Consider the following 20,492-nt stretch of genomic DNA (forward strand, 5'->3'; position numbering starts at 1 on the left):
TTCCCCACCTAATGCTAGCTTTTCTGATCACCAGCTGGCTACTGTGGGTGCCAACCGCTCGCTGGTCGTTTAACTCAATAACTATAAAAAATATTGCTATTGTCAATGTATTGTCGACACTAGTTTTCGTTGAATTCACTAGTTTATTATTGTTTTCAAATTTTTTTTACTGTTGCGACTTAAATGTAATATGCTTTTTTGACTAATAAAATTGGATGCTGCTTGAAAAACTTTGATGTTTAGGCCAGAAAATTTTTTTGAATTGTGTTTCTGGACTCGTCCTGCTGTGTTATTTTAATTCGCTTTTCCTTTCGATCGCGTTTTTATTTTCATGACATCCGCATTTGTCACCTGCCTTACCTTACTCACTGTTTCAACTAAAGGGATTTAATTTTTTTTGTTCATTAAGTTGCGTAATTTAGTGAATACTTTCAATGCCAAAAGGGCAAAAAATGTTGAGAGATCTGCTGTTTGTTTATGCAAAATTGATCACGTGTAGAACGTAAAATTAGTTCAGGTCACATAATTAGTATTAGTTTGACAAAAGATTTGGCGTCTAAATTTACTTTACCCAGTTGAAACGACTCAGCATAAGTATTGACTAATTTTACTGTTTGTTTATCATTTTCGATATGCTTTTTTGCATCAGTTACACCAAGTTTGGCGTCTGCTTTTTGGAATGTTACTTAACAGTTTGCGCCCCATTACCAAGTATGGTTATGTTAATTGACCTAACCTTTTCATGTTTGTTATGACGATCTTAATCAATAGGGGATGAAAGAGTGTAATTTCAAATTACGACCAAATGATGAAATTCTACCCGATAACCGTTAAACTCGAATTATAACCAAAGGTGCAATCTACCACTCTAGTTGTGAATTTTGTCATAAAACGGCATGGCAGTTACATTTTCATTGTGCGAAGGGAAAACCGAGTAAAGTTTCGGTAATGTTTTATGCGCTCTGGGCGATTTTTCTAATGTATCTCTGTTGTTGTTTTAATTTTTTTTCGGTTCGATACGTTTTGAAAAAATCTTCCAATGCGTTTAGTGAGCTCATGTTGCAGCTTTGATGTCCCTCACAAAAATATGTCAATAGTTGGGAAATATTTCAATAGGTGAAAAATATGTCAATAGTTGAGAACTATGTCAATAGTTGAAAATTATGTCACTAGTTGAGGATTATGTCCGTAGCTGAGAAATATGTCAATAGCTGAGGAATATGTCAATAGTTAAGAAATGTGTCAATGGTTGAGAAATATGTCAGTAGATGAGAATTATGTCAATAGTTGAGAAATATGTCAATAGTTGAGAAATATGTCAATAGTTGAGAAATATATCAATAGCTGAGAAATATTTCAATAGTTGAGAAATATGTCAATAGTTGAGAAATATATCAATAGCTGAGAAATATGTCAATAGTTGAGAAATATGTCAATAATTGAGAATTATGTCAATAGTTGAGAAATATGTCAATTGCTGAGAAATATGTCAATAGAGAACGCAGAAGTATCCTAAATGTATAGTCCTTTGTTTAAAAAATTACTGAAATACTTCAATTATTAATTTTTTTAATTTTTTTTTGCGAAGCTCAGTTGTTTTGTTGTTGAATGAATCTTTTGAATTCAACTTCTTATATCAGAATGAAATACTGAGTGAAAAATAGTTGGTAATCGCTTGAGCCACCACCCCCCTCAAGCTTGGATCCCTCACTCCAGACGCCTCCACCTAATGCTAGCTTTTCTGAGCACCAGCTGGCTACTGTGGGCGCCAACCGCCCGCTGGTCGTTTAACTCAATAATTATAAAAAATAATGCTATTGTCGATGTATTGTCGACACTAGTTTTCTTTGAATACAGTATTTTAATATTTTAAATATTTTTGGTTACTGTTCCGACTTAAATGTCATATGCTATTTTGACTAACAAAGTTTGATGCTGCTTGAAAAATTTTGCTGTTTAGGCCAGAGAATTTTTTTTTGAATTGTGTTTCTGGGCTTGTCCTGCTGTGTTATTTTAATTCCGTTTTCCTATCGATCGCGTTTTTATTTTCATGAGTTCCGCATTTGTCTCCTGCCTTACCTTACTCACTGTTTCAACTAAAGTATTTAATTTTCTTTTGTCCATTAAGTTGCGTAGTTTATTGAATACTTTCAATGACAAAAGGGCAAAAAATGTTGAGATCTGCTGTTTGTTTATGCAAAATTGATCACGTGTGGAACCTAAAATTAGTTCAGGCCACATAATTAGTATTAGTTTGACAAAAGATTTGGCGTCTAAATTTACTTTACCCAGTTGAAACGACTCAGCATAAGTATTGCCTAATTTTACTGTTTGTTTATCATTTTCGGTATGCTTTTTTGCATCAGTTACACCAAGTTTGGCGTCTGCTTTTTGGAATGTTACTTAACAGTTTGCGCCCCATTACCAAGTATGGTTATGTTAATTGACCTAGCCTTTTCATGTTTGTTATGACGATCTTAATCAATAGGGGGTGAAAGAGTGTAATTTGAAATTACGACCAAATGGTGAAATTCTACCCGATAACCGTTAAACTTGAATTATAACCAAAGGTGCAATCTACCACTCTAGTTGTGAATTTTGTCATAAAAACGGCATGGCAGTTACATTTTTATTGTGCGAAGGGAAAACCGAGTAAAGTTTCGGTAATGTTTTATGCGCTCTGGGCGATTTTTCTAATGTATGTCTGTTGTTGTTTTAATTTTTTTCGGTTCGATACGTTTTGAAAAAATCTTCCAATGCGTTTAGTGAGTTCATGTTGCAGCTTTGATGTCCCTCACAAAAATATGTCAATAGTTGGGAAATATTTCAATAGGTGAAAATATGCCAATAGTTGAGAACTATGTCAATAGTTGAGAATTATGTCAATGGTTGAGGATTATGTCGGTAGTTGAGAAATATGTCAATAGCTGTGGAATATGTCAATAGTTAAGAAATGTGTCAATGGTTGAGAAATATGTCAGTAGATGAGAATTATGCCAATAGTTCAGAAATATGTCAATAGTTGAGAAATATATCAATAGCTGAGAAATATGTCAATAGTTGAGAAATATGTCAATAATTGAGAATTATGTCAATAGTTGAGAATTATGTCAGTAGTTGAGAAATATGTCAATAGCTGAGAAATATGTCAATAGTTGAGAATTTTGTCAGTATTTGAGAAATATGTCAATAGTTTAGAAATATATCAATAGGTGAGTGGAAGCTCTCTATCAAACGCTTCATTTTTTAGGGAATGGTTTTCACGCAGCGGACTTCATGATAGTTGTGTTAGTTGCTATCGATTGCAATCTTGGAACTGTTGACGGTAGTTTTAAATTTTTCAATTAAAAGGTTGCCAAATGAAGTTCATAAGATTAATGTGAGTCAATTGTATTCGCGGAAGGAAATTTTGTGGCCTGCATTTGGCTCGTGCTAAAATCACTTTGGAGACCAAGATGCACCAAAAATTTCAATCAGCCGAGAATATCAAGCCATTTGTTTCAAAGCTAAGCGTTTATGGCAATTGGTTATGTTTGATTGCTTTCAAACAAATTTTTGGCGATCATTATTGACGTGTCTTGTTGTGTTTGACTGATTTGATGTTTGACCAATGATTTTGTTGAGATTGATCTCGTTATCTAATTTTCATAATATGAGTTTTTGCGTCGTATAACTTGCTCGCTGATTCAGAATTTTAATCAGTTAAGCTCAGTTGACAGCGGTTTACTTTTGTAGGTCAAATTCATAGTTCCAATATTCCAATATAATCCTTTTGCCAAGACAATCATTTTAGGGGAATGCCATAACAGCATTCGAAACCGCTTGGAAATCCAAGCCTTTTTCTTCCTAGAGAACGCAGAAGTATATTAAGGAAAATTTTTGTTCGGGGATCACAGTTTTTTCGTTGTTGAGCGAGTCTCTTGTATTTAATTTCTTGTATTTAACATCAGAGTGAAAACTGAGTGAAAAATAGTTGGTAATGCTCCATATTCTGAAATAACAATATTTTGATATTGTTTTATATGAAAAGTTTGCTTCCCTTTCAAGCATTAAGAATGTTTGCAAAATGTTGGACCAAATTTTCGACTCTGACCTGCCCACATTTTAATTTTCAACCCCTCGAAATATTGAAAGTGAAACTTAAAATTAGTTATCTGTAAACAAATTTTTAACTGATGCAAAAGTTTTGAAGGCAATCGCTTAGAGGTTTTGATAACAATTTAAATGAGGTACCATTCGATTATGGATCTTTTGTTGTTTTTGATGTTAAAATTTGTTAAATAATGGAAGAGCTTTTTCTAAATTTTTAACGGATTTCAAAAATATTTTACTGACATAACTTGTTTAATTAAGCTCAAAAACCATTTGTTTAAGTTTTCAAAAGTTTCAAAATGGCAGGAGCGAAAGTTGTTTGATTTTCACTAATTTTATGTTTTCAAACGAAAGTTTTAGTAACACTTTTAGCACTGTTTGTCTTTCGTACAACCTGAACAGTAGTTTTTTTTTTAAAATTTTTGTTTTAGCGGAAAAAAGTTTGTTCTTGACTTGAAATTCGACTTCTCTTTTTAGAACGTTGACTACTGCCTTTGAATACAGGGCATTGTTTTTAGAGTACATAATTTGTTTCTGATTTGCAGTAATCAGTAAACGTTTGAATTTTCAAGTTGAAAAGGTAGACTGGATTTTGCAGAAAACTACTTGATGACAACACAACGGAAGAGGTTAGTTTTTTAATAGCCACCGCCAGTCTCACGATGGCTACTATTTAGTCATTCTTTTTTACTACTCAAAGAGGAGTATTGGTGGAGCGGCTTTTTTATCGATATTTTCTTGGAGTGAAGCAGGATAAAGTTTTCAATATCGCACTTGAAATCTAAGTGTTTCGGTCAAACGGCTGAACAATTTGAAGAGCAGTGTAGTTTTTTTGGACATACTGCATTTTTGAGATAAAGAGACAGAAAGAAAAAGAAAGAAAGAGAGAGAGAGAGAGCGAGAGGGCGGGGTAAAGTGATTTGAGAGAATTTTTCGTAAATTTTAGCAATCGTTGTCCTGTAGTCTTTTAATGCATTTTTTGCTTGACCAATTTTTTGTCTGACCCTTTTGACGTTCGTCTCGTCTCTAAGAATTCGATTAACCAAAAAACGAAAAGTCAATTTCATGTGTGAAGTGGAATTCTTTATTTTAATGTTTGACCCCCTAAGTAGACCCCCCCCTCCTCCAACAACCCCCGTCGACCCTCCTCCACCAGGCGTTTTGGATCCCCCACTCATCCAGCCCTCCCGACACCATCGCTTGAGCCCTTCCCCCCCCCCCCAAAAAAAACTTGACCCCCTCACTCCGGACGCCCCCACCTAATGCTAGCTTTTCTGAGCCCCAACTGGCTACTGTGGGCGCCAAAAGCTCGCTGGTCGTTTAACTCAAAAATTATAAAAAATATAGCTTTTGTCAATGTATTGTCGACACTAGTTTTAGTTGAATTCAATATTTTAATTTTGTTTTCAAATTTTTTCGTTTACTGTTGCGACTTAAACGTCATATGCTTTTTTGACTAACAAAGTTTGATGCTGCTCGAACTGTGTTTCTGGACTTGATCTGCTGTGTTGTTTTAATTCGCTGTTCCTTTCGATCGTGTTTTTCATTTCATGACTTCCGCACTATAAAAAGAAGCGAACCGCTTGCTGTAAAATTCTATCAATATTTGTAAAAACTGTTGTTAATGTCGATGATTTTTTACGAAACTAGTATTCGGTGAATTAAAATTTTTAATATTGTTTTCAAATTTTGGCGTTTACTGTTGTGCCTTCATTGCCTTTTTTGTTGACTAACTAAGTTTGATGTTGCTCGAAAATTTTTGTTGTTAGGTCAGAAACTTCTATGGATTGTGTTTCTGGACTTGTCTTGCTATGTTGTATTAATTCGCTTTTCCTTTCGATCACGTTTCTCATTTTAAGTCAAGACTTCCGCATTTGGCTCCTCACTCATTGTTTAAACTTAAACGGATTAAAACCTCTTTGTTTCATTAAGTTGCGTAAGGTAGTGAATACGTTCAATGCCAAAAGAGCAAAATCAAATGAATGGGATAAACCGATAAGCCCGAAAATTAAGTCATAAGTGCATTAGGTTACCAAAGTCCAATATAGCGTTTGCTAGCTGACATTGATGTTGCTTTAATACTTTGTAGAAGTTGAATAATAAATAATGTGGGCATTGAATTGATACTGCACACCAAATTAGATCTGTGTTTGACAATTGCTGTCAATTTTATCCCTTTTTGAGCAATTTGCGGGCTATGTTTTTGGTCTTTTTTTAATCTGATTGACTTTTTTATTTGATTGACATTACTTTAAGTCTGTTGAGTTGCATGTTTAGTCATTTATTTGCTTACCATTTTCTATATTTGAATTTTGAATTGTTTTTTCTTTTCTGTCTTTCATAATAATTCAATTTAGAGTTTTCTCGTGGGAGTTTTTCTTGCTCGTTTTAGGTGTTTTACAATCTGTTTGGGTGTCATGCGCTCCTCAATGATCAAACTGAAATAGGTACCTAATGTGTATGGAGACCAATTGTTGACACTTTGCATTCTGTAGAGGAAATCAAAAGTTAACAGATTTTAGATATGGTTATTTTTTCTCGGTCTTTCTCGTTTTTCTAGATGTGTTGCTTGCTATTTGTTTTTCATCACTTGTAATTTGGTTATTTTAGTTGGTGGTCGGCTAGGTCGTAAGTTGAGTTGTTTTTAGTTGAATCAGGTGTCTTCTGGTTTCAGTTTTTACAACACAAAGGTTTTGATTGTACTAGCGCTTTCTTTTCGACTTTTTAATTGTTAGCTATTATGATTTGTGTTCAATTGAGTTTTCGAATCTTGCTTTTCTTTGGCGTTGTTTTTGTCTTTGTCCAACTAATGGAATTGAAAAAGATATTTTCTAATTCTTAAATTGTTTGCTGTGCTAATGATGATGATTTTGTCATATAGTTATGCTTTTTTTCTTAGAGGTCACTAACTAAGAATTATGAATAGCCGTCCTCATCTTCTCAGCCGGCTATTATAGCGCTCCTTTTTTTTACTTCGTCGAATTTTTTTCGCTTTACCCATTTTGCCGCTTTTTCAACATCTTGCGTGAAATCTTTTTGACTTCTCTAGGCTAGTTTCACTCTTCTGTCATTCTGCTCAAAGTCCTTTTAAACAGCAGCCGCTCAACAAAGCAATTCAAAATGAAGAGAGTCAGTATATAAAAAAATCAAAGTCAGAAATAGAAACGGGACAAACCCATAAAGCCCATTTTTAGATGCCCGATACTTGAACTTTGTTCTCATAAGTTTTAGTTACTATCTATAATGCTTATTGGTATTGATACTAGACCCTGTAGCCTCTCTCTGAGAGACAGGAGTATGTTCAATTACGAAATTACATCAAAATAAATCGCACTTAAAAATGTTTTTATACAAAAATCATTTTTTGTTGATATTTTCTTTTCTTTCAATCCCTATAGAGTTATGGGAATCAACGGCGGCTATTTTCCGGCAATCTATCGGGTATGTTTTTGATAACCGTCAATTTTGGTTTTTGCGCTGTTTTTTTTATTTCGTCTCTCATTTATTGCGACAAATTTGTTTTTATGTTGTACGCATTCTAAGGATGCGCAGTGTCAATAGTTATATAGTGTTGTTTTTTGCCGTTATTTTTACAATACTAATTTTCTGAAAAGTAAAAGTTTTAAAATGTTTTCAATTTTTTTTTACTTTTGCTAATTTAATGTCATGTTTTTTTACTTACAAAATTTGACTTTGCTAGAAAAAATGATGTACAGATCATTAGCTCATTCAGTTCTTCGATTTGTAATTCAGGCCTTGTCCTGCTTGTGTTTCTTTATTCGCTTTACATTACGTTCACGTTTTTCGTTTTTCATGCATTATGACATCACGTTCGACTGACTTACCTCATTCAATGTTTCAACTGAATAGATTTTATGTTTTTAACTCAATAAAGTACGCGGTGCAGTGAAGTCGGTAATGGTAAAAAGAGCAAAATGAAAGGAAACGGGATAAAACGATTAGTCCCGATCATTAAGTCAAAGTGCATTAGGTTGTCAAGTTAATGAGAGATTGCTAGCTCGCATTAGTGTTAAGCTGAATAGCGTTTAGTTTAGAAGCTGAGTTTTCCAGAATCTAATTGAAACTGGGTTCTAATTTAGACCACTTTTTGACACTTGGAAACAAATTACGTCAATTTTTCTCTTTCGGTTTCAATCCGGATGTGCACCAAGGGTGTCAACGGCGGCTAGTTTTGGGCTATGTTACATTATTGCTAATTGGAACTGACTATAAACGAAGATTGAGTTCTATAGTTTGAGAAAAAGAACATTTTGATCCATTTGGAAAGCTTTCGTTGACCAATGTATTGGAGACAAATTTTCTCCAAGAAATATTCTCAAAAGGAAATATTTTTTTTGTTTTAGACATTGATTAGCTCACTACCTGTACCGAATACAAGCAGCCACTGCCTTGTGGCTGGAGAATAAAAATTCGAACTTTAAATGACAGCATTTAATACCCGGTAATAACCTTGTGTCCTTTTCAAATATTTTGGAAACACAATTAGCAAAAGTAGTTTTGAAAGCTTCTAGAACAAAGAGTTCTTTAATTTCACTGGCAAAATATCTGTGAACTGGTCAGCAATAAATTCTTTTTAACAACTTTTCAGCATGATTCAGTATTGAACTCAAGTTTTCTGAAAATTTGTCTGACTCAATATTTTAGTTTTGTTTTTTATGTATATTGTTTTTAATTGCTTTCAAACGAAGTTGGGAGCATTTAGTGTCAAAGTGTCTATTTTATCATTTGAAGGGCAGTATTGGTATCATTTTTTTAAAAGCTGAAGCATGTTTTTCATTACTCGAATTTAGATTGATTTGTTTACCCTTACATCTACCTACCTACTCCACCTCCCCTCCCATCACTCACTTTTAAGTTCTTTTCCCATAATAGTACCTCCTCCCTATGCAAACTAAAGACACCAACACCCCACCCACCGAACCACTGCCTACCCACAACAAGTCAGCTAATTTTTATGTCTGCTTTTTGAACAAACTGGGCCATTGTTTTTGGAAGTGTTCTTTTTTCTTTATTTCTGATTTAAGTAAGGTAGGTTAATTTAGAGATTATATTGCACGATGCCTCGATTTGTTTCCGGCATTTACTGGCTGTTTTTATGCAGAATTTTTGCTCAATCGTTTTGACATTTCGAGTGACTTTTACACCCTTAACTTTTTTGCTTGAGTTACATTTCTCTCATTAACAACAGCAATTTGAACTCAATTGGTGGCAATTTAATACTAAGAGTCAAATGAAAACTGCGCCGAATTTGGTTTCATTTATCTATTTAAATCTTAACAGTTGTATATAATAACCTCTAATGACGCCCTTTTAATGAACTTCCTAGTCCCCCCTCCCCTCCCCTCCTCCATGCCCCCCATTAATCATAGCATGATAGATGTTAACATGATCAACTGGTTTAGTTTCTCTTAGTGATTTTTTTACTGCTGCCAACTTGTTTCCTTTTTTAACGTTTAATGTTAAGAATTAGAATTGTTTCGTCGAAACAATAGTTTTTTGAGAAAATAAAACCCAGTAAGTTGATTGGTAAATGACAGTTTTCAGTGTTCATTGCTGAGAATGACTACTATCGGTATGTTCTCGCACTAATGCGCGTTTAGCTTTTAGAACATCGCGTGAAAGTTATTTTAAGAATATGGTGTGTATGGACTTTTAGGATACTAGGGTAATTTAGTTCAAATTTTCTTTAAGTTCGGAAATAACCTTCACCTTTGTCATGTATTCCCGTTTTTGAGCAGGCGTGGAAAACAGTGGCAATATTTTGGCACTGTTGTCCAAACCTAGCGTCCACACCGTCATTGTTTTCCATGTTTACCAACAATACGTGACGAAATTCATTGTTTTTCCTTCACATTTGTCCCCAGTTAAAGTATAGTTTTTCTTCGTGGATAACGATGACATTAAATGAGAACGTGACGAAGTATTGTGACTGTTGTCTACGTAAGACCAAAACAGCCTCCAAACTAGCAAAGTAACGTTTGAATTGTAATAAAGATGTGTTAATGCGATTGTTTTGAATTTTTTTGTTCTACAATAAACTAAATGACAAATACTGCTTTCGAAATTTTCCAAAATTTTTAATGTCTTCATTGTTGTAACTGTTTTTAGAAAGCCAAATTGAATGCAGTATAGTATTGAGAAATGAGCAGGTACAAAGTGTTATTTCAATTCAGATTTTCGCCATAGCAGGATTGGTTTTTCTACATTTTCCTTGTGACTGAGAGGTTTGTGAGTCTTCAGGTTGTCAATGGAAGTTGAGTTTCTCTTTTCCGCTGACTTAGTTGAAGATTATCTGACCGTAATTGAGCAGAATGGCTCGTCAGCTGCCACGATACTCTCCATTTTTGAACCTACTCTAGAGTTCCTTGTTGGAACATTAACCGTGAGGACTGAACTGAAGTCAGAGGATGTTATGAGTGTCTCAAAAGGGTCTTTAATAAAAGCGAAAAAACGGCGAGCAATAATTCAAGCGGTGAAAAATGCGAAGAGCCAATGTTTAAATGGTTTTGCTGATCCTGTGCAAGAAGCCGAGATTGTGGATGCTTTCCACGAAATGGCTGTAGCTGGGAGTGGAAAGAAAGTGTTTTTATGTGAGATGTGTAGTTACAAAGCAAGTTCAAGAGGGGCAGTGAAGAAGCATGTTTGGGTAACCCACAATGCCAATTGTCCCAGATATTTGTGTTCATTATGTCCATCTAAGATAAAAGAAAAGGGTAACATGAAAGTACATTACATGAAGGTACACCAAATGAGTAATGGGATGGCTTCTTTAGCAGTAGCCGAGAGTAGGACTTCAACTGATGGAACCTAGTAGAAGCATCTATCTACTAGTGCTTAAATTGGTCTAAATCATGATGAGCTCGCTGGGTTCAGTTTTAAATTTCATCATTTTTTATATGGATAAATTGACAGAAGCATATCTCCAGAATAGATTTAGTCTAGTTTAATTCTTTATGAAAGTTGTGCGTTTTTAACTCAAAAGGTAACTTTTGGTTGGTTAAATAGTTTTTTGAAGATGCGTGTCCAATATTATATCCTAATTCCAAATCTTAGTAACTTTCCGCTTGAAAAGATCTACAAGAAAAAGTTTCGTAAATTTTAGCTGCTCTCGAAACGAACGGTAGCAATTATTTGGGTCTGGTAACCTTTTTAAATGCGTATCCCGGTCTGGACGATTTGAATTTCAGAAAGGGAACATATCGGTGAAGCCAGAGAGCATTAAGTTGCCTCAGTTTACAGTTAATATTCTTGCTGTGTATCATTTGTTGGAACTGCTAATGACGCTTAAATTCATGATGTAAAGAACAAGTTTGGTAGGTTAGGAACACACTACATTTTTGACACCCTCCCTTCTTTTCTTACCGAGTGAGATTTGCCTCCCTGAAATTAAGCTAGCTACCAACACAGCCAAACACACGAAAATTGTTGAGCAGTTCGTCTGACGTTAGTCGGTTATCTTAAAAGTGAGTTAACAAAAATTATCAAGTTTCTATTTTGCGTTTAATGCTAAACATTAAACGAAGAAAATTAATACATTTACTCTTGATACAATACAAAAATTTAGCCACTTCAGTTGAAAACTCTTTTCACATAAGGACCTCGATCTCGCCATTATTCGTTCAAATACCAGAAAGCGCGTAGCCAAGTAGAGTTGTTATTCTTTCTTTTGTTGTTCTGGCTTTCTTGTGTTTTTACGACTCTAAGCCGAGTATTGGTGGAGCGTCTTCTTTATCGATATTTTTTGCAGTGTATTTAAAACGGGATGTCAAAGTCAATACCGTTCGTGAAAGCTAAGTGATTAGATCAAACGGCCTAATGAATTGAAGAGCAAAGGAAATAGTGATTTTCTGTTCATGCCGTGTTTTTGAGATCGAGAAAAGTAGGTGTGAATTAATTTTTTAAAAATTTCACTTTAATTTTTGGGTAAAGCGGTTGTTATAAACCATATCAACAACAAATGGTCTGTTTGTGAGCATTTTTTTAAACCTCTCAATCATATATTAGAGATTTATATGCAATCTTGAACTATTTTTGTGATTTTGCCATTTTGGACGCTTTTTAGTGGTTTTTGTACTTTTTCATATAGTTAGTGTCTAGGGTAACGTTTTTGGTTGAAATTAGTTTTTGTGTTGGTTTTCTGGCCTTTTGATTTTGTTATTATCATTTAAGTTTTAAGTTCAAGAAAACAGTTGAACAATTTTTTAAGTTAAATGTTCTGTTTTCAATTTTTTTGCCTAATTTTTCCTGTTCACTTCTTCAGTTACAGTTGCTGTTAGGGTTCTGTTATTAAATGAAAACAATTAGTTGTTTGATAGCACATTTCATATAACAGTTTAATCAATTTTGCAGTTTTCTCTAATTTGGGATGGGTGTCGTGTGCGTGCTCAAGTTATAAGCAGAGCAGGTATTGTGTCTTGAAGTGTGTTGAGAATATATTTAAAAAGTAGTTTTCTTTGATTTTGTCCTTTGACTTGTTTTTTTGCTCGGTTTTTCTCCTTTGAGATGTATCGCTTAGTATGTATTTTTCCAACGCATGCCAAGTATAATATGACTCTGTTTTCACATTTTTCTTTTCCTTTCTACTAATTTTTCCCTCTTTTTTCAAATTGAGTGGTATAAGGAAGTGAACAGGTTTGCTAGAGTAATTTGTGATTGTCAAGTGTGTAAATTAAGTTTTAATTCGAGTCGATTCTGGAGGCTTCAGGTTATGTTTTCTTTTTTCGATCAGTGAACTCACGATTTCTTCAAATTTTTGTTCATTATAACAAATTGTGGACAGCGTTGCATACATAACGTCATTGAAAAAAGTTTTAGAGAACATAGTTGAAAGGTGTCGTTTAATTGCTATCAGACGAAGTTTGTCGCTATTCGGTCTTTCTATGCAATTTTTGTACTATAGTTTTTTTTCCTGATCTTTTTTCATCTTACCTCTTTTCGGTTTAATTTTTCACTCTGTGTTAAATTTCTTTCATTTAGAAAGCAACTGAACTTGGCTCCTTTATAGCCGAAATTGATTGTTTTTTTTTGAAATTTACATATTGTTGTAGAATTAGCGTTCCCCCCCCCCCCATTCCTGAAGGCGTTTTTAATTGATCCCCGTCGTTTGAGAGCATATCGTTCGATAAATCGTCAAACTGATAAACACTGATGGAATTGTCTCTGTGCAGTTCGCGTACAGCTTTGCGTGCCTTTTATATAGCATTTCACCAAAGCTACTGATCCGGTATAATTTGCTGGTACGAAGCTTATTTACATCATAAACTGCCAGAAGGGAAAACCTGTGTCGCATTTTATTTTTCACTGCATATCTACATTACTTTATTTGGCTTTAAGAAGTGTGCTGTATCATCTAGCAAAACACAATGAAAAAGCAAACCGTTTTCATAGTGAGTTTAGTTCTGAGCCTAAACTCTGTTAAGTGGCTGTTTTCAGTTTTTGCTTATGGAGCAAGATGAGAGTAAACATAGTCTGACTACCAGTGATAAAGAAAATCCATCGCTTGTAAAAATTTATGATTATGGTAGAGAGAAAAATGGAAAGACTGTGCCTATCATTTTGGAGGAAGGAAAATGCGAGTTCATTTTGAAAAAGAAGAAGCGACAGTGTCGTTTAACACCAATGAAAGGTGAAGTCTATTGCGGAGAGCACATAATACATTCATACAAGCAAAATGGCAACCAGTTAGATGTACCTACTGATATAAACAAACAGATTGATATCGAGCATACCGCATCAGATGAAAAGACGGTGAACGTGGGTATCAAACGGGTGCGATGTCCTTTAGATCCCAAACACACAGTATCTGAGTCTAGATTAGCTAAACATCTGAAGATATGCAATTCTCGTGACCCTGTAGAGCTCTCATACTTTCAAAAAGGCGTTAACAAGTTCCCTCTTTTGAAAAGCATGAGCTCGCGGCAACTTGCAAGTGAATTTGCAATTTGTGCTGTTGAAAGATGTCAAAAGGATTACAATGGTTCAACTTCTGAAGCAGTCGAAACAGTGGACCCTTCAAGAAAATCGTACTCAACTGCACCTTCATTTGATGACGTTAGCCTAGTTGTTAACAAGCTGCAGGAAATATTGAAGTCTATTACAGGACACGAAGAGGCTAGTATCGAAGCTTGTGAGCTGCCGGACGAGTTCCGTCATCACCCAAAAGTGTGTCCTGAGGCATTTGAAATTGACCCCAACTCCAAGAAAGGTAAAGAAGCACAGCGACATGTTACACAAATTGGTTCACTTCTTAGAAAATTGGAAATGGAAGGCTATTTTGGTGACAGTAGCAGTGAATCTGATCTTACAGATAGGGTTTTTGTGGAAATGGGTGCTGGCAGAGGTCAGTTATCTTATTGGGCGTCAGTAGTGACAGATAAAAGGCTACCCATCCTGTTAGTGGATAATGCCAATGTTAAGAATAAATTTGACCATCATTACAAGTATGAATCACCTCATTTATACAGCCGGATCAACATGGACATACAACATCTCTCGTTAAGCGGAATCCCCTTCCTGAAAAACCTTCGTGAACATGTGCGGGCGACTGAAACCGAATCACCTAAATTTGCAACTGATGGTGGAGAACTTGATAGTCTTGGTGAGACATTCCAAGTCAACACTGGGCAACTCGAGCAGATTAACCGTCTTCAAAACCACAATTCCGACAGTGTTCATCAAACGAAGAGTAATACAGAACTGAGAATGATAATGGTTACGAAACATCTCTGTGGCGCTGCCACTGATTTCGCCATCACGTGTGCTTCAAATTACGCTCAAAATCTTGCTTCCAGTAATGAAAGTAGCCAAAAAATAAATAACTTATTTAGTCATAATTACATGCCTGACCTTCTGTTGACATTTTGCTGTCACCACAGGTGCTCGTGGGAAAGCTATGTGGGAAAAGATTTTTTCATTGAACACGGTTTATCTGGACACGAATTCAAGGTAATGAGTCGCATTTCAGCCTGGTACACGTGTGGTGACAAATGGCACGCAGAGCACACAAACTCCACGCTGTCATCCGCAGATAGCTCAGAATCTATAGATTCATTGGTACTTGATAACACGAACTCAAGTTTAACGAAGAAAAAGAAAGAAGAGAAAGGGCATCACAGTGATTCAATTGAGTTCAAACAGCAAATCGAAACTCAGGGGAAGATATCTTTCACAGCTGAAGAGAAAGAGAGAATTGGCAAACAGTGCAAGTTCCTCATAAACTATGGTAGACTGAAATACTTGGAAAAATATCATGGCATGAAATGTCGAATGTATAATTATGTTCCATCATCTGTTACTCTAGAAAATGTTGCTCTTCTGGCCCAAATTAATAATTGAAAGTTTCATATGTTGCCTTTTATCGTTTATTAAATTTTCATGTTGCAATGTGACTTTAGTTAATAAGGTACCTCATATTTAGAAAACGTGAGAACTATGACAGCCTGACTTTTTTTATAAAGACAATGTCCCAACTTTTGCTGTTGGGTGGGGGGCATCGCAGCAGAAATTCGATTTCCAAGTCGAATAGACAAATAGTTCCTTCAAAAATTCATGTATATCTATATCTATGTATATTTTTATCTCACTTTGTCCGTTTTATGAAAAAAAAACTGCTCAATTTTTTTTCAAAACGGAAGCCTCGGTTTTTGAGGAAAAAATGTCTATCAGATTGATGAGAAGTTGAAGTTCTGCCGAATTATTTTGATTAGCTCATTCGATTTCTTTTCGTTTTGTATTCATTTAAGCATCCATCTTGACTTTTTAAAATGTTTGCATGTTCAATTGTTTATATCAAGAATTGCTGAAACAAGGCACCTGTTTCAGAAATTGGACAAAAACTTACTGTCACGCACCTATTTCGTCCCTCATAGTTACGTGATGATATTCCTTAAAATATCCATAATTAAGTGCTTTATATTAATTAATATTCAGTTAGTTTTAAGGCCATATATAGCCAGTATTTCCATCTAGGCCTGTAACCTCTAATTTGTTTATGTTTATGAGAAACAACCGCAGATTGACAGTTTTACTAGCAAACACTTCAAGTGCCTAAAAGCCTCAATATTTTTACTTTTTTGAGTTTCTTGATGATAAATTCACATAATCAGTAAATAACTTCATGAGAGATTATGTACTTGGTGAAGTAATTATTCTGATAAAGTAGGTGCTAATACGGAATTGTATATGTACTGAACAAACACCAAGAGACGTACAAAAGCCGGAAATTGCCCAACTTGTAGATCAGTAAATATTTACGAAGGACCAATACAACTCAAGGCACAGCCCTGCTGAACTTACGATCTCCAGAACACCGGAGAACCAGCCTAAAGATCAGTTGCCTATCATCTTATAAAACTTGATAAACTTGAGAAACTTCTTGCTAAAGTTATTGAATAATTATTGCTAAAATTAATTAAAGATTGAACTGGAAATTCTCTTGAAAACCTCCAAGTTTGGTAAACTTAGTTACAGAAGAAATAGCGACTAACTAAACACTAAAATTCAAGGCAAACTAGTGGATATATCACGCATCCGAACCGCTCAATAAAAGGCTATTACTAGCTAATTTTCTTCAAAATATATCTGCTAAAAATCGTACTGTGAAACATCAAAATAAGTCCTTGTAAAATGACAACTATTCAAGTTAATTACTCCTAATATAATCCTCAATAACACCACGAGGAACATTAGTAAAAATCAGTGCGTAACATGGTGACAGGAGTTATTAACTGTTTTCCAGTTTAACGGACCGATAATTCGATTAATTCCTTGATATTTTCGATATTTCCTTTCTTTATTCTGTTGTTTTCTTCCTTCTCTTCTTCTTCATTACCTTAAGAGCCTCCAATCATCCAGAACCACATCCAGCACTTCCTTTCCGAGCAAGATGATAACACAAAAAGCAGTAACAAAGGAAAGAATGGGTGGAAAATGTGTTTGTGTCTCTGTGGACTAAGTGTAACAGTAATACAAAAGTGTTTGAGCGGACAATAACTGGAACACACTCAACCACAGCAGCCATAACGGACAAAAACAACACAGGGTATTTGCAAACGAGGATATTGTGAGTAAATGAATTTGTAAAATTAACTTTGGTGCTTTATTTATGTCAATTTATAAAGAACAAATTCTCCCCGCTATTAATAATTGTCGCTCTTCCCCCAATTTTGTTGAACATATTGAAGGAAATCACATTAATTATACCCAAAACAACAGTAAAACGCAAGCTCAGATAGTAACCGCTTTCTCCTCTTCATTTTATAAGTCCATCGTTATTTATGTGCTAGATAAAGATGACAAACGTGTTGCAATTTATTGGACAGCAAAAAGTCTAAACCAAAAAGTTCGCAAATTTGGCCTTATTCGTAACAAACTTCAATCTGACAGAGATATTAACCTTGATAACATCATCACTGATTATCAGATAACATCAGAATAATAAAATACTGAAACCATCATTTAATTATTAACTAAAAAGAGGGCAAAACAAAGTTTAAACAAAAAATAAAAAACAATTATTTTATTTCCCCGCCCAGCTCCGGAGGTTAATGAATCAAACAGTGACTTCGGTCATTATGCTGTTGCCTATCTGAGTGCAGCTTCCACAAGGCCTGTGCGGTCGTGGTCCCCACGAATTTTCCTAGACTAAGGGGCACTCTTTAGAGGTGAGACTTCGGCGGCCCATACGGCTTCAACGATATAAGTCTGACGATTCGACCGGAGCTTTAGGAATAAGCTTATAAGCAGCCCATCTTTATTATTTTCTGAACGAATGGTTTCAGTAGTTTCTTTTCTGATATTCTTGTGCTATTCATTTAACTGTTTTCATCTCTTAAAACCCCTTAATCTCTCCATTAAGTTAAGTTAAGTGTGCTATTTAATACTTTAGAACGAAAGTAAGACTGATTGAACAAAAAGTATATAATCTAATCGGGTAAAAAGCAAAATGGCACACGCGCAGATCAACATCATGCCTTTTTCCGGATCAGAAACGGACAATTTTAATGAGTTTGAACAACTAATAACAGGTGCAATCGGAGTTGCAGCAATCGCAAACGCGCAACAAGCGAACTTTCTGCAGTTACATTTAAAAGGAGATGCTTTACGATACTTCTTAACCTTACCAGAGGCCACCAGACTAGTCTTTGAAGACAGTATAACAGCTCTAAGAAATAGATTTACGCAGGATGACTTGAGAGAGATCAGAATTATAAAGTTAGAGAACCAAAAGTTCAATCCAAAAACAGACACTGTAAAAAATTTCTTAGTAAAGTTAAGAACCGAAGCCAATAAAGCATATCCAGCACCTGAAATAGTAGTAGCGCCAGCAGGAGCAGGTGACCCAGAAGCTCGTAGATTCGAAAGAGAGACAGCAGCAAGAGATTCTGCACTTCAGATGTCAGAAAATCGAAAAAATGAGCAAATAAAGCGCTTCTTTATTAAGTCTATGCCAAACTGGCTTAAGCCTAAGCTCTTAGAAAGGCCAGATACAGATACCATTGATCAATTATGCACCTTAGCTAGCCAACAAATTGCAATAAGGGAGATGTGTAATAGAGAAGAGTACTTCGATGACGGATTTAATGAAATAACGGAAACAAACACTGATAAAATGTTAAAAGCAATAACTGTTATTTCAAATAATCAAAAAGAACTTCAGCAGAAACTTGAGCAGAGAACAGCACCTAAAAATGAGCCACCAGAACAAGGCCCAGTAAACATTTTTACACCACATTATCCACAGCAAGCTTATAAACAAAGTTATAGACAAAATTTCCGCCCTCAATATCAGAATTATCGACCAAATTACCGTCAATATCAGCCCAATTATCGTCAGTTTCAGCAAAATTATCGGCCCCAGCAACAGTATGCCCCTCGTGCTAATAATTACCGAGAGTTTAGACCACAATTTAATGCCCCTAGACCGTTTCATTATAACGAACAGCCACAAACTCGTAATTATTGGACCGAACCTTCAGATAGTCCCCCATTTGTTCATCCAGCGTATGTTAATAGACCAGTTTATCGGTTCCCAACAAAAAATACCCCCCAAAACCTTCTTAGACAGGGTATAGTTTACGATAGTCCAGCACAAGACCGATATGGTATGCAAAAAGCAAAAGAATTTAGTCGTGCTGGTGCACTCCAAAGTAGAAATATGAGAGGAATGAATTTTCCACTTAATCAACAAAAAAACTAATAAAGCCACCCAACTTTAAAAAACAAAATAAAAATTATAAAAACTCAGTTAATCATATATTAAAAGTAACAAAAAGCGTAGAAAACGCAAAAGTAATAATAATAAATGTGAAGTGAATAAATCTGCGCAACTCCCAACACAAGTACCTCAATCCGCACCAAAGCCAACACCACATGTTCAGCAACTATTCAGCATTGTCCCACTTTTAGGCAGAACATTATCTTATGTTAAAGTTAAATTTAATGGAGAATTAGAAAGACGCGCACTAATTGATACAGGAGCATTTGCCAATGTGATAAGTCGTGAGTTTTACAAGGAGCTTATTAATACAAATATCAATTCAATAACAGAAATAGAAAAGCCTGATCTAGATAAAGTTAAAATGGCAAATGGAAATATAGTTAAAATTGATAAAGCAATTAAAGTTACATTTAAATTGGGCACACAAACATTTACAGAAGATTTCCTTGTTTTAATTGTCACAACTCCTGTAATATTAGGTAACCCATTCTTCGTTAAACACAAAGTTAGCATCTGCCCAGGACAAAGTTACATTAAATTTCCTGATCAAACTCTACAGATAAATGAAATAAAGCCAGAAAAGCAACCTAGAAGAGTTGTAAAACGTAAAAAATTTGGAGTTTATACACAGAAAAAGGAAGTTCTACAACCAAATCAGCAAGCAGTATTAGAATGCAAGCTCTACGATAAACTAGAATCATTCGCTGACCTCTGTGGGGTAATAATTCCAAACGAAATCTTTGAAAAAGATAGCGAAGTAATATTAACGTCCTCTTTAAGTAAAGTTGCTGAAAATAATATTCTGTATATCTATGTTTTGAACATTACCGATCACCCAATTACCATAAATAAAGGCGAAGAAATAGCCAAATTCTCATTTTTAACATCAGACCAAGCTGAAAAGTTGTTAGAAGTAGATCCTCAATTAATTAATGTTGCAAAAATGAGCGAAAATTACTTAACAGAAATTAATCAACTAATTCAAGTAACAGACACGCCGAAAAGAAAAGCTCAACCAGTGAAACCAGCGCCAGAATATGAAAAATTGTGGTTCCCAACACCTGAAACGTGCCCAGATCCGACAAATTTGTCGCCCTTGCAGAGAGATATCTATGAGCAACTGCTAAAACTGCAAGAATTGGAGAAATTAGATCCAAAGGGT

At 35.1% G+C, this 20,492-nt stretch overlaps 1 protein-coding gene across 1 annotated transcript; it reads left to right on the forward strand.

The window, feature by feature from the left end:
- Nucleotides 1–13,523: 13,523 nt before the first annotated feature.
- LOC142340008 (tRNA:m(4)X modification enzyme TRM13 homolog) lies at nt 13,524–15,462 on the forward strand. Its single transcript, XM_075390402.1, has one exon. It carries the CDS (start codon nt 13,555–13,557, stop codon nt 15,445–15,447), a length of 1,893 nt encoding a protein of 630 aa, XP_075246517.1. The 5' UTR covers nt 13,524–13,554; the 3' UTR covers nt 15,448–15,462.
- Nucleotides 15,463–20,492: the final 5,030 nt, after the last annotated feature.

The sequence above is a fragment of the Convolutriloba macropyga genome, chromosome 5, assembly GCF_964194025.1.
Source record: "Convolutriloba macropyga chromosome 5, txConMacr16.3, whole genome shotgun sequence".
Taxonomy (NCBI): Eukaryota; Metazoa; Xenacoelomorpha; order Acoela; family Convolutidae; genus Convolutriloba; species Convolutriloba macropyga.